Genomic DNA, 15,684 nt, shown 5'->3' on the forward strand with positions numbered 1-15,684 from the left:
GAATGACACAAATAATAATAAGACATAATAATAATAAGACATTTGTAAAGCACCTAATGCAAAAGCCTCTAAGCGCATTAAAGAAACAATTAAATAAACAATTAGAGAAAGATACAAGATACAAATAGGCAAATTACAAAAAAGAAGCTTTAAACAAATGAGTTTTCAACAAGGACTTAAAACATTGTAAAGTATTAGCTTGGCGAATATGCACAGGAAAACTATTCCAAAGAAACGGTGCGGCGTAAGAAAAAGATCTGTGGCCATAAAAACTGAAGAAGCTCTAGTAGCAGAAAGCAATGACCGTTGAGATGATCGTAAAGTCCGAGTAGGGGAATAATGATGTTCAGATAAATAAGCAGGAGATTGACATGTTTGAGCCTTGACAGTTAACAGAAGAATTTTGTAAACTGTTCGAAACTTAACTGGGAGCCAATGCAATTGCATTAGTACAGGTGTAATATGGTGAGAACGAGGCAGACAAGAAACGAGGCGAGCAGCAGTGTTCTGTACACGTTGAATTTTAGCAAGATCTTTATCGGGGAGTCCATACAGAAGTGAATTGCAGGAATCAAGTCTAGTAGTGACGAAGGCATGAACAAGACGAAGAGTAGTTGCTTCATCCAGGTAGCGGCGAATTTGTGATATTTTCCTAATAGCCATGAGAGCTCCTTTGCAAACATTATCACAATGTCTACTCATGCACAATGATGAATCCATAATTAACACCAAGGTTACGGGCAAATTCAGATGGTTCAATGACAGACTGGGCAATTTGTATTGTTGGCAGCGAAATCTTTTTTGCGAAACGAGATCTCAAAAATAAAATCTCAGTTTTGGAGTCATTCAAAGCAAGTTTATTTGACAACGCCCAAGATTTGAATGCACACTTCAACTTTTGCAATGGCAGAAGCGCGATCAGCTGGATCAAATGTAATGTAAAGCTGGGTGTCGTCAGCGTAAGCAACACTAGAAATACCATGGGCAGCAATGAGGTCTTGCAAGGGTGCACTGAACAATATAAATTCAAGTGGCCCAGCTACAGAACCTTGTGGAACACCACACCAGAGATGATGGCGATCTGATTTAACATTGTTGATGAGAACATGCTGGGTTCTGTTGTTCAGATAAGAAGAGAACCAGTTAAGGGCAGTTCCAGTAATTCCATATTGTGAAGATAAACGTTGGATGAGATGCTCATGGTTGATAGTGTCAAATGCAGCACGAGGATTGCTTCCTTATGGTTGTCCAGTGCACGTAAGATTTCGTCCTGCACACGAACAAGAGCAGTCTCACTACTGTGGAAAGGACGATAAGCAGACTGCATTTTAGCATGGAGGTTATTTTCATGGAGATAGTCATGAAGTTGACTAACAACAGCACGCTCAATCAATTTGGAGATGAATCTCAAGTTAGAGATAGGACGATAATTTGACAAACACTCTGGGTCCAAATGTTGCTTTTTCAGAAGTGGCAGGATGCAAGCCACAACCTGTTCCGGTTCATTTCAACTGAGTTCATTCTGGGTTCAACACAACTGTTGGTCTTGGACTTTGTTCCAAGGTATGAAAGTAGATAAATTAATTCCCTGTTTAGAAGCCATCTAGGCAGATAATTTCTATAAACCAAAATGGCAAACCACAATCAAATTAATGACTGTAGATTCTGTGGGCTTATCAAAACTCAGGAAATATTTTAGTGGCTTTAAAGTGTGATACAAATCATTGAGGATTATATTATACGGACATTGTTTCAATATTCATTGAGGATTATATTATACGGACATTGTTTCAATATTCATTGAGGATTATATTATACGGACATTGTTTCAATATTCATTGAGGATTATATTATTCGGACATTGTTTCAATATTCATTGAGGATTATATTATACGGACATTGTTTCAATATTCATTGAGGATTATATTATACGGACATTGTTTCAATATTCATTGAGGATTATATTATACGGACATTGTTTCAATATTCATTGAGGATTATATTATACGGACATTGTTTCAATATTCATTGAGGATTATATTATACGGACATTGTTTCAATATTCATTGAGGATTATATTATACGGACATTGTTTCAATATTCATTGAGGATTATATTATACGGACATTGTTTCAATATTCATTGAGGATTATATTATACGGACATTGTTTCAATATTCATTGAGGATTATATTATACGGACATTGTTTCAATATTCATTGAGGATTATATTATACGGACATTGTTTCAATATTCATTGAGGATTATATTATACAGACATTGTTTCAATATTCATTGAGGATTATATTATACGGACATTGTTTCAATATTCATTGAGGATTATATTATACGGACATTGTTTCAATATTAATTGAGGATTATATTATACGGACATTGTTTCAATATTCATTGAGGATTATATTATACGGACATTGTTTCAATATTCATTGAGGATTATATTATACGGACATTGTTTCAATATTCATTGAGGATTATATTATACGGACATTGTTTCAATATTCATTGAGGATTATATTATACGGACATTGTTTCAATATTCATTGAGGATTATATTATACGGACATTGTTTCAATATTCATTGAGGATTATATTATACGGACATTGTTTCAATATTCATTGAGGATTATATTATACGGACATTGTTTCAATATTCATTGAGGATTATATTATACGGACATTGTTTCAATATTCATTGAGGATTATATTATACGGACATTGTTTCAATATTCATTGAGGATTATATTATACGGACATTGTTTCAATATTCATTGAGGATTATATTATACGGACATTGTTTCAATATTCATTGAGGATTATATTATACGGACATTGTTTCAATATTCATTGAGGATTATATTTTACGGACATTGTTTCAATATTCATTGAGGATTATATTATACGGACATTGTTTCAATATTCATTGAGGATTATATTTTACGGACATTGTTTCAATATTCATTGAGGATTATATTATACGGACATTGTTTCAATATTCTATAAATTAATCAATGATTTTGGTCCAAAATAAGAAAAACATAAACAATTAGAAAACCATTCTCAACAAACTTGTAAATAATTAATATGAAGTTTAGGATGTTTATGAAATTTGAATGTGTTAGTTGTAGACCATTTTTTTTTTTTATGTCAATCATTAGTCTCTTCGTATCACATTTCCGTTCTGTCAATGCTGCTAATAAGAATGAAACAAAACCAGCAGTTACTCACAGTGTCTGCTTGTAGATAAACTCACAGTGTCTGTTTGTAGATAAAGTCACATATTATTATACCAGAATGGATTCTGGCAGAGGATCTAGATAGAATACAGGATATCACATTTCCGTTCTGTCAATGCTGCTAATAAGAATGAAACAAAACTAGCAGTTACTCACAGTGTCTGCTTGTAGATAAACTCACAGTGTCTGTTTGTAGATAAAGTCACATATTATACCAGAATGGATCCTGGCAGAGGATCTAGATAGAATACAGGATATCCTGCTAGTAAAGGCACATCACCAAAATACATACATATGTAATAATAGGAAAGGAAATTAATATTGCAGCTGAAACCATGTGAAAGTATCAGGTTCCAAGGAAGCTCATTGTTCTTTACCAAGATACATTTTGTAAGAGGCATGCATGTAGCTTGCTCCAATGAAATGCAGTGTATATATGAAGTGACCATTTATATTTTAAGATTAATAGCTAGCAAAAAACAAAATTGATTATGAACCATTTTTTTAATCCATTATTTTAATCCATAAGTTCCACATAAAGCTAAGATCCTATGAGATGCCTGCTTGACCCTGGATCTATTGCTCGTTAGTAAAGGTGATGTTACAAGTCACATGACCTATACGTGTGCATGAAAAGTCAGAAAAACCTAACAAACAACTTTGAGTTTTAATTTTGATTGTGTGCAGGAAGGAGAAGCAACATTAGTTGTGATCAATATTGGTTTTGTATTTGTTGTTTCTCTATAGATGCTAGATTTGGTGTCCTGAGTGTCTTACCAAACTTCTTAAAACGGTTTGGTTGGCATCCTGGTAACAAGTTGTATTCTTGGTTTGGTAAGATGATACAAAAGAAGACTGGAAACCCAGACAGCACATTTGAAGAGGTAAAAATTTGCTACGTCATTTGACTGGTGTGCAGGGTTCTCCACAGGGTAGAATATTGTCCGAACACCACACCAATCCTGCCCTATCGTCAAATTGCGCAAACCATTCCTGCACTGTTGTCAATATTCGCAAATTAATCCTGCGCTATTGGCATATTGTGCTCACTATGCTCATCTTTGGCAGTGATTTTGTTTACTTTAATGATGTGTTCATTTTGATTTGCACACAACATGGACTAAGGTTTGAGGGACTCATTTTTTCTACATTGCAGTATTATACTTTAAAAGACCCTTTGTAGGTAAGAAATCAGGTACTGACTTCACCAAGTTTATAACTTTGATCTTCTACTTGTATTTGTTATCCTTCAGGTATATAAGCTGTTTGGGAAAGAGCTGTGTATCTGTGTCACCAATGTGAACTTTCTGGATTGTTATTACTGTCATGTCAAGACTACCCCAGATCTGCCTGTCAGGATGGCTATGCGTATGTCAGGCTCTATCCCAGGTAGGTGTTGGTCACATTGATGTAGGTCCATTTGGAAAGGTTTATGGTAGGGCATGTAGGTGACCTGACCTTTAATTGATATAAAAATCATGACTTGGAGACCTTGTCCATAATGCTAAGAAGTTAATCTACAAGCCTTTTTGAAATATGGCGAACACAATGCTATAACACTATAAGGTTGGGGTAAAACCATGTGTATACACCCAAACCAAACAGTACACTCCTATCACGTCTGCCATACCTGGTTCACACATGGAGGTAGAAATCTCCATGGTTCAGAAAAGTAAAAAAAGTTATTCTGTAGTCAGGTAGTACTTCAATTTGAAATGTAATCTGTTTTCTTACTTCTTATTTGTTTCAGGTGTTTTCTGTACAGTTAAGAACACATTAAGTTCCTTCCCAGATCATTACATCGATGGTGGACTACTAGTCAACTATCCCATTCATGCATTTGATGGTTTGTATTCCATGTTTAATTTAATCAATCCTATTCACCCTTTCCTAGTGCCATTGTCAACCTGAATCCTGCAACCTTGTCAATAACAAGGTCCCTCTTTGTCCATGTTCATGCCATCCATAGCCCAGCTTACAGCTTGGTTAGAAAGAGAAAGATCTCTTGAAAAACATGGGGATCAAAAAGCCTTGAAAAAAGAAAACAACAGCGTTCTCATTATAACCAGGATTTTATTATTTTCTTGTGCGGCATGTGTGTATCTTTAATAAATCACAAAAGTTCAATTATTTGAACTATCTTTTTGAAATGTTGTGCAGAATTTGTAAAAAAAAAATGTCAGAATGTTTGTGAACTGTTGAGGACCTGGTTGGTTGACAAAGCCCAAAAGCTCAATAACAATTGGTACCAGGTCAAATTCTTCACATAGGAACAAAAATAGCTACCTTGAACACTACTCACTACTACTCAAAAAGAGATATTGACATGGTGTTCAATGTGTTACGGCAAACCTCTCTTGGTAACCGTGACACTTCATGTAATTTCCTGATTGACACTATACTGTTTTAACAAGAAGTTTAGGTGATTTTATTAACAAAAGTTATAGCTGAATAATTTAATAATAATATGAAGCATTTATATAGCGCTCTATGGAGAACAGAGCGCTTTGCATGAGACTATGACAACAAAAGAAAAACAAATAAACTAGGATGGGTGGGGAAACAGAAATGTCTTGAGAAGGCTTTTGAATACAGGCAACGAGATCGCCCCTCTCAGACCCGCGGGGAGCTCATTCCATTGGCGAGGGGCAGCTATGGAGAATGAGCTATCCCCAGCTTTCCGTCTAGTTCTAGGAACGGAAAGCCGGGTCTGATCAGCTGATGAGCGGAGTCATTGCCTGTATGTATCAGCAGTATTGGAGTTGTGGGAATGAACAAGTTCAACCAGATATGATGGAGATTGGGCGAGGAGGATTTTGTATACAAGGGTGAAAATTTTGAAGGTTATACATTCTTTAACAGAGAGCCAATGCAGCGATGCAAGCAGGCCGGCAGAAGGCAGGTCACGGCCACACGCAAATACTAGCCGAGCGGCCTTGTTTTGCAGACGCTGCAGTCGAGCGAGGTCAATTTCGCGGGCACCTACCAAAAGAGAGTTGGCATAGTCAAGACGGGACAAGACCAGACTTCTGACGGCATGATGGCAAGCGCTTTGTGTAATAAACCGGCGAATACGCCATAGATTACGTACATGTATGTGGAAATTAACAGTTTTACATACAGAGCTAATATGATGAGAACATATTCTGAGAACAATCAAGCGAGACTCCTAGGTTCTTAACAGATGTGGAAGCTGGAATTGAACTGGAACTTACAACTTACAACAAATCACACTATTTTGTTTTCAAGATTCAATATTTCCCTTCAAAGAGCTGTGTACATTTTGTGCCTGGCAGAAGTCCATGCTCCAGCACTGTTTTTGTTTAAATTGGTCCACATCATTGTCGCATGTTCTTTCTAACATCTAGTTATAGGGACTTGCTATTGTTGTTCTGTTATTCCATTTTCTAAAGAATTGTGGGGTCCTGATTGACAAATAGTTCTCATATGGGGTCCATTGTTCCATTGTGTATAATACCCCTAAATGGCCTCCAGCATACACATTGTTATTGGGACTTAGAACATTAGAACAAAGGTCCCCGTAATATTTGTCTTTTTTCAACTTGCAAGTTGAATAAAGACAAATATTACGGGGACCTTTGGTCCTCACAAAAGAATTCTTGGGGAAAGGTAATAATAAAGTAATGTCTATTTGCAACAAGTATGTCATCAAAAGACAGTGTGGACCCTCTCTCCTTTCATCCCTTTGTCCTAATAAACAATATGGTCCTATTACACATGGGCCTCTTGTTATACGGCCTTGTTTTAAACAGTCTGTTTAATTTGACCTCGTTATCTCCAGGCTGGTATTTATCAATGAGACCAGAGAACACGTTCCTGAAAAAAATCCAACCACTTCGAGATATACGTAAGCTTTGGGATCGGAAAGAACGCTTTGGCCACAAGAATGAGAGAACACTAGGCATGCTCTTGGTAAGTCCACATTTCTATGTTAAATTGATTAGTGTACATTTGATTTAGCATTCATATAAATACCCCAGACAGTTTCTCTACTCCTATTGGTGGAGAGCGCGTCACGTGGGGGTGATTAAACCTTTGATAATGACCAGCTAGAGCTGTTTATAACAAGCTGGCTTCTGAGTGTCGGGCACGCAAGGTTATCACGAGGAACGCAATTTATAGCTATAGTAACAGCGCGTAATCTAAGCACGCGCGTACACAACCAAAGCACACCGAACAGATTCTTCACAAAGTTTTTTTCAAAAATATTTCAAACCTCGAATTTTCAATTGTAAAAGTGTCTATAATTGTATTTTTTTACGTTTTTGAACAAAAGGGCATTTATGAATGGGAATAAAAGAGTAGTGACTCGTTCTTAAACGTCCGATTAAAACCTTGCAGGGTCGTTGCCATGCGATAAAGGCCTCGCCTTCAGCTCGGGCCTTTATCACACGGCCGCCAACCCTCCTTGCTTTAAACGGCCGTTGAAGAACTCGTCGCTACCCTTTTATGCCCTTAGTTATCAATAGCATTGCATTACCACAATCATTTCAAAATGAAAAATTGTGTTATATGAAAAAGCCCAAAGTGGTACTTCTTTCAATTCAATTCAGTTCCACTGGACATTTATTTCCGTATTGCAATACGTGGAGCGTACTCACAAGTGCCTATCCTGGGTGTCATTTGGGGTGTCAAAACATGCACAAAAGGGAGTTGACACCCCAAATTACGTGTATAGTTCGGAGGGGCGTTCTGTTTTGTGTAAGAAATCAATAGCTTCCCCTTGCATAATGTGAGGTACACTGAGGTCATGCGCACCTTTTAGTGCACAGAGAACAGCTATTGTCCAATGATCTACATGTACCTCCTTTTTGAGAGTGTGACATCATATGCAATGGGTCTTTATAATAAGAGGAGGAGTCCTAGTAAATTGCATTAAGAGGTTTTGTGGTTATTTTGCTTTTGACGTCCACTCCAGTATTCCAACTTTGAGCCAGAAGTGATGAAAGATGCTCTGAATGACCGTTCAGCTAAGTATCTGGACTACTCACAGAAAGTACCAACCACAAAACTCTCAAAGTAAGTTAATCATACTTAAATCTGATGTCTTATATTGGTCAGCAAACAAATGAGATTGTCCATTACATTGTTTGTTATTTGTATAAATCATTTATATAGGTTTCCTTTTCTCTGAATTTATGATACGCACTTGACTGACATTAAATGGTCTATGTACTTTTTGTAGAACAAAAAACACAATGTCCACAGATTTACACTAAACTTAATAATAATAGTAGAAAGCTTCCCTGAAAAATAGTACTTACTGAGATGCTGTAGTTTTTGAGAAATGAGTAAAACAACGTCATGAAAATAATTTTCGTCTCAGTGATCATGAGATGAAAATTATTTTAGCACTTAAAAACGTGTTTTCATGACACTGTTTTACTCATTTCTCAAAAACTACAGCACCTCAGCAACTAATATTTTAAGGTTAGCTTTCTACTATCATTATTTTCAAACGGTGTAAGTTTAATGTAAATCTGTGGACATTGTGTTTTGTGTTACAAAAAGCACCGAAATCCTTTAAGTATAAATTGTGAAGGATTTGAGTTTCTATTGATTTGGTTGATTTAGATGATTGGATTGATCTGATGGTTTATTGTAGTGTGCTGTAAGTATGAGCAATGTGGATATGTGTGGAGGGTATGATAAGTGTCAGCTTATTATTAATTATATTGTCTTGGCTCTGAAGAACTCAGGTTTGAGATTTAGTACTTCCCATGACCAAAGACATGGCCTACCACCAAATGCTGTGTCACATGACCAATGTACAACCTTGCCTACCACCAAATGCTGTGTCACATGACCAATGTACAACCTTGCCTACCACCAAATGCTGTGTCACATGACCAATGTACAACTTGCCTACCCAAGATGCTGTGTCACATGACCAATGTACAACCTAGCCTACCCAAGATGCTGTGTCACATGACCAATGTACAACCTTGCCTACCACGAGATGCTGTGTCACATGACCAATGTACAACCTTGCCTACCCAAGATGCTGTGTCACATGACCAATGTACAACCTTGCCTACCCAATATGCTGTGTCACATGACCAATGTACAACCTTGCCTACCACCAAATGCTGTGTCACATGACCAATGTACAACCTTGCCTACCACCAAATGCTGTGTCACATGACCAATGTACAACTTGCCTACCCAAGATGCTGTGTCACATGACCAGTGTACAACCTTGCCTACCCAAGATGCTGTGTCACATGACCAATGTACAACCTAGCCTACCCAAGATGCTGTGTCACATGACCAATGTACAACCTAGCCTACCCAAGATGCTGTGTCACATGACCAATGTACAACCTTGCCTACCACGAGATGCTGTGTCACATGACCAATGTACAACCTTGCCTACCCAAGATGCTGTGTCACATGACCAATGTACAACCTAGCCTACCCAAGATGCTGTGTCACATGACCAATGTACAACCTTGCCTACCCAAGATGCTGTGTCACATGACCAATGTACAACCTTTTCTACCCAAGATGCTGTGTCACATGACCAATGTACAACCTTGCCTACCACGAGATGCTGTGTCACATGACCAATGTACAACCTTGCCTACCCAAGATGCTGTGTCACATGACCAATGTACAACCTAGCCTACCCAAGATGCTGTGTCACATGACCAATGTACAACCTTGCCTACCCAAGATGCTGTGTCACATGACCAATGTACAACCTTTTCTACCCAAGATGCTGTGTCACATGACCAATGTACAACCTTGCCTACCCAAGATGCTGTGTCACATGACCAATTTACAACCTTGCCTACCCAAGATGCTGTGTCACATGACCAATGTAGAACCTTGCCTACTCAAGATGCTGTGTCACATGACCAATGTACAACCTTGCCTACCCAAGATGCTGTGTCACATGACCAATGTACAACCTTGCCTACCCAAGATGCTGTGTCACATGACCAATGTACAACCTTGCCTACCCAAGATGCTGTGTCACATGACCAATGTACAACCTTGCCTACCCAAGATGCTGTGTCATGTGACCAATGTACAACCTAGCCTGTCACGAGATGCTTGCAAAATGTTACATTTTGTGAAAAAAGTTGTTATAATCTACAAGGCGGTTGAGTTGTATTCTTTTAAACATTTTGTTGTCACGCTTATTCTTAATGTTTGTGTTTTCTCTGTCAAGGAAGCGATTGAAGAAGATGAACATTGCTCAGATTGAGTCCCAACATGACCTCCTTGTTGATGCAATGGATAGTCTAATGGCTGAAATGAATATTCAAGATAGAGACGGAGATGGCAGTATTTCCTTAGAGGAGTTCAAGAGAGTTTATGATAGTGTAAGTCATTCTAAATGGTACCCCCATCACCTTCAAGTTTTGTGTTTTCAAGAGGTGAATGTGCAATCAGAGTTTTTGCAAATTGTAATGCCATTTATTGAGAAAAAACAAATGGATGTTGCAAAATGCTTACAAATGTCAGAGTGGTAGTGGCTTATTAAAACATTCCCAGTGACTATTCTACAAAGTAGTAATGACCTCACATTTTGACCTTAGCAGAGTCTTTCAGGCCTCAAATTTCCCGATTTTTAGGGCAAGGCCACTTTGGCCTTGAATTTGTCAAATTTTGAAAGGGCACCAAGGCCATGGGGTAGGGCACCAAGGCCAACTTAAAATTTCAAAAAGGGCATCAAGGCCATAAAAAATAAAGATCATGAAACAATTTCTGTTCAGGTCCATGAAGGCTATTTTAATGAACCATTTCATTACTTTTGCTTTCCTTTAACAAAAAGTATTTTTAAATGTATTTAATTTTATTGATTAATGGGAAGTAAAAGTAAGCATCCATTTTTTGTTGCGATGGCCAGACGTAAACAATGAACTATCACTTAACTGTGTGCAGCGGAGATTTTGTTGCGACGGCCGGACGTAAACAATGAGCTGTCACTTGACTGTGTGCAGAGCGGAGATTTATTCAACGCACATACATGTACATGTACCATACATGTACATGTACCTTTCATGTACATGTACATGTACATGATGCGTGATTTACGTAACATGGCCCACGTGCACAAACATGTACGAGTACCAGTGAACAAGCACAATACCAGTGGAATAGGCGGACGCCCAACCTCGAATGGAACCGAAATTGTGATTAGCTGGTACCCATCATGGACAACCTTGCGTGGGTACGCGTGTTGCAAGATGAGTACCAGTGCGATTGTTCTCAAATGGTCGTTGCAAGTACATCCGGCCCGTGTATAAACTTCGAGTACACAATGTCTATGATGGATGCACGTCTGTCGTTCGTTCTGCATCGTGCACACACACATGCACTGCATGGATATGCTGCCGTCCGTTTAAATTCCGTGTGATGAGCATTCAACCGACCGCGCTCTGTGTGCGTGTATTAATATAGAATGTACATGTAAGTGTTTGATTTTATGTGCACACAGACGGATGGTGGTGTATCAAAACATAAATTTTGATCTCAAAAAGGGCACGGCGGCCATCGGAGAAAAAGGGCACGGCCTTTTTGGCCGCGAAAATGTCCGATTTTCTCGGGGCACCACGGCCAGTAAGCAGGGCACCAGCGGCCATGGCCGTCGTGGCCGCCGGGAAATTTGAGGCCTGGTCTTTCACAAAGGCAGTTTGTCAAGTAATCTGTATTGTTGGTTCCGGTGAATCTATGTAATTTGAGTAACTGAATTATTCATTGATAGTTCCCTTAGCACTTGTTCATCTTCTTGTTTAGCTTGAGGAACATTTTCATGTAATCAGTGTCTCCTATTTTCATCTTCTTGCAGACAGAATCCAAGTTTAGTGATGAGCACAAGAAGTTGCTGTTTGGTGTGATAGTTCCCTTAGGACTTGTTCATCTTCTTGTTCAGCTTGAGGAACATTTTCATGTAATCAGTGTCTCCTATTTTCATCTTCTTGCAGACAGAATCCAAGTTTAGTGATGAGCACAAGAAGTTGCTGTATGGTGTGATAGTTCCCTTAGGACTTGTTCATCTTCTTGTTTAGCTTGAGGAACATTTTCATGTAATCAGTGTCTCCTATTTTCATCTTCTTGCAGACAGAATCCAAGTTTAGTGATGAGCACAAGAAGTTACTGTTTGGAGAAGATGGCTTAGATTCTGACAAAATATTTGAGAAGCTGGATTTTGATAAAAATGGAGAGGTATGTCTGTTTTTTCCATTTGGAACACTTTTTAATATAAAAAAAAAAAAATCATAAATACCTCAGACAGTTTTGGGTGCTGTTGATGACTTGGCCGTGCTGTGTGTGAAAGGAAAACGAGAACCTCTTGCACAAAGACTACGCGCACGAAGCATATCTGAAAACTGTAGTCTCAGTCATTAAAATGCAACACACATACAGAGCTCAAGGACGGTGGAAAAAGGATAACTTTTACAGAGTTTCTTACTTTTCTTACGCCATTTATAAATAAAAGAGTAGTGACTCGTTTTTTAACTGCCGTTTAAAACCTTGCAGGGTCTTGGCCATGCGATAAAGGACCCTGCCGGTTTTAAAGCCATTGGACCTGTTCGATACAGAAAAAAAAAAAAAAAGGTTCACAGATTTACAAATAACTTACAGGGTTTACAGAAGGCAATGGTGAAAGACTTCTCTTGAAATATTATTCCATGAAATGCTTCACTTTTTGAGAAAACAGTAAAACAATGTCAATTCTTGATATCGAGAATTACGGATTTATTTTAAACACATGTCATGGCACGGTGAATCTTGCGAAAACAAGGGTGGGTTTTCACATGACATGACTCCGATGACCGTTTGAGCCTAAATTTTCACAGGTTTGTTATTTTATATAGAAGTTGTGATACACGAAGTGTGGGCCTTGGACATCACTGTGAACCAAAAGGGTCCAATGCAGAGCTGCCAACCTTCAATTTGGAAAATCAGTATTCTGAAGCCTAAAAATCAGTATTCTGCCTTTGAAATCAGTATTTTTCCCGCGGCACTACTCAACTACCCGTTGGTACTTTATTTACCTTTATGCATACTACTCTTAACATAAAATCAATACAAATTTCTGATAATCAACCCCCAACTTTGCAAACAAAACTGTAAAATAAATGAAAGGAAACTTATACAACCTCGGGGTTGTATTTGATTCGTCAATGTCCATGCACTCAAACATCACAACTCTCTGCTCCAGCCTCAACTATCAACTCAGAAACTTAAGTCACATTCGCAAATTTCTGGACTGCGACACATGCCACCTAATTATCCGTGCTCTTATTCTCTCAAGATTAGACTATGGCAACGGGTTGCTTCTTGGATCTAGCACTTCAGACATCCAACGTCTTCAATGCATCCAAAACTGGGCGGCCAAGCTGATTTGCAAGGCTATGAAATATGACCACGCGACACCCTGCCTTCAGCAGTTACATTGGCTCCCGGTCAAAGAGAGAGTAACTTTCAAAGTTTTAGTTACTGTGTTTAAATGTCTTCAAGGAATAGCACCAGGCTACTTATCATCTTGCCTTGCTCTCTACCAACCGCCACGCTCAAGCTTGCGATCAGCTTCTGACAACACACGCCTAACCGAACACCCAACCATCAGAACACTCTCATCTACTCACAACCGGACTTTCTCCTTTATTGCTCCGCGAATATGGAACAACCTCCCAGTACGCATCAGAAATTGTAACTCTTTGCCTTTATTCAAAAAATCTCTCAAAACTCACTTGTATCAGATGTAATTTGTTGTATTTATAGTTCCATTGGTCTTGCTCTTTCCAGCGCTTTGATCCATGAGTGGATTACATTCTTTGTGATGCAGTCGTATGCTGTACATCAGACATGGGGGCTTTCCATGGAAATACAGGGGACCACCCAGAAGACAAAATAATAAAACAAAAAATATATAAAAATGGCCAGGGGGTTGGGGTCGGTGGTTTCCATTCACTAAAAAAAATGACATGGGTCATATACCCGACATGCCAACTACATTAATAAAAAAACATTTTTTTTTAAACAAAACTAACTATATAAAAAAGATGTACCCCCACCTTAAAAGGGTGACACTAAGTTATATAGGTTTATACATTTACTCACCTTAAGCTTCTTGGCCCAAAGTTCTAGCAATGGCGGTTGTCTTAGTCCGACGTGAAGCAAACTTTGACGCTATAGAGCTCTCCGGAAACATCACTTTCACAAGATCAGTCACTAAGTGATCAGCAGTGGCAAAAGGCAGATTATGCTCTATCAAAAATTGTGTCATTAGAGTCTCTGCTCTGATGACTGAAAAGTCTTTCGGTTGCAAGAAGTTGGCCATGTCGCCAGTGCCTTTTGATGATCTAACGGCAGACTCGTGCTTCTTTGGTCTCATGTGGGTTTTAATGTCATCCGCACCTCCGTGGCTAACGGAAAAGTCAGATGAACAAAGTGTACACCTTGCGCTATGCTCATCTCGTCTAGAAGATGAAATGCATGGCCACTTCTCTGATATTCCTTTTTAAATATTTGCTTTCTGGCACTCTTCGTCGTTGATGATAATATAATGAAACCATTTTAGTGCTCAATCATTCGCGGTATTCTCGGGTGTACATCAGAAACTGCTACACATGTGGTTGACGCACGCACACAATAACACACAGCACCATGCTGGCTGCTCAATACTTGTCTGGTTTCCTGACCCAAAATAATCCGACTATGACGAAAATTCGTCAGAGAATCTTTTGTCGAGGAACCAGACTAGCCATGCAACCTTGGTGTAATGCTTGGCTCTGATTACGAAGCCCTAGGCGCAGTCGCATCATTGCACAGTGTCAAGTGCCTGCACTTCATGCGATCAAAAGCATGGCCAGCGTGTATGTAGCGCCTGGTTTTGTTTGCGTCGCGCAAAGTAATTTTAGGTTTACACTCAATCAGCGCCGGCAGTATTTATACTATTATAAAATAAATAAATAAAAAAAAAGATAATCGGATTTCCCGAAATCCTTATTTTGCAACGCATATTCTTACATCCGTATTCTTGTTTGATTTCTGTATGAAATACTGAAATTTGTACTAGTTGGCAGCTCTGCCGATGGCTTTAAATGGGCGTTTAAAAACTCGTCGCTACCCTTTTATTCCCTTAATAAAACATGTACTTTCTTATCGTTTGTAAAAAAAAATGAAATGTAGACATCGATCAACATTTATTTTTAGGCAGATATTTTTTAAGAAACACACATTGTTTCAAGAGAACTTTCTGGGTTAAAACTAAGTTAAGTTAAATACAGCAAACACCCCTTCAGATTTTGTAGAAAACAAAATTTAATAAGATTTTGCATCGATTGAAATGAGACAGTGATAAATGAGAGACATTTATACAATAGTACATGCAAATCTTCTACTGAATCTTTGGTCTGCTAAAACCCTCTAGCCTTTGTAAGTGTGTCATA

The 15,684-nt window shown here is 38.4% G+C and overlaps 1 protein-coding gene across 1 annotated transcript in view; it reads left to right on the forward strand.

The window, feature by feature from the left end:
* The window catches only part of LOC117296507, a 33,603-nt gene that overhangs the window by 12,465 nt on the left and 5,454 nt on the right, over positions 1 to 15,684 (forward strand). Inside the window, exons 3-9 of the mRNA XM_033779479.1 lie at positions 4,001 to 4,137; positions 4,507 to 4,642; positions 5,004 to 5,099; positions 7,056 to 7,186; positions 8,193 to 8,293; positions 10,452 to 10,605; positions 12,347 to 12,451. Of these exons, the coding sequence (XP_033635370.1) occupies positions 4,001 to 4,137; positions 4,507 to 4,642; positions 5,004 to 5,099; positions 7,056 to 7,186; positions 8,193 to 8,293; positions 10,452 to 10,605; positions 12,347 to 12,451 (860 nt within the window). The remainder of the gene's footprint in view (positions 1 to 4,000; positions 4,138 to 4,506; positions 4,643 to 5,003; positions 5,100 to 7,055; positions 7,187 to 8,192; positions 8,294 to 10,451; positions 10,606 to 12,346; positions 12,452 to 15,684) is intronic.

Source organism: Asterias rubens, chromosome 1, assembly GCF_902459465.1.
Source record: "Asterias rubens chromosome 1, eAstRub1.3, whole genome shotgun sequence".
In the NCBI taxonomy this organism is placed as follows: domain Eukaryota; kingdom Metazoa; phylum Echinodermata; class Asteroidea; order Forcipulatida; family Asteriidae; genus Asterias; species Asterias rubens.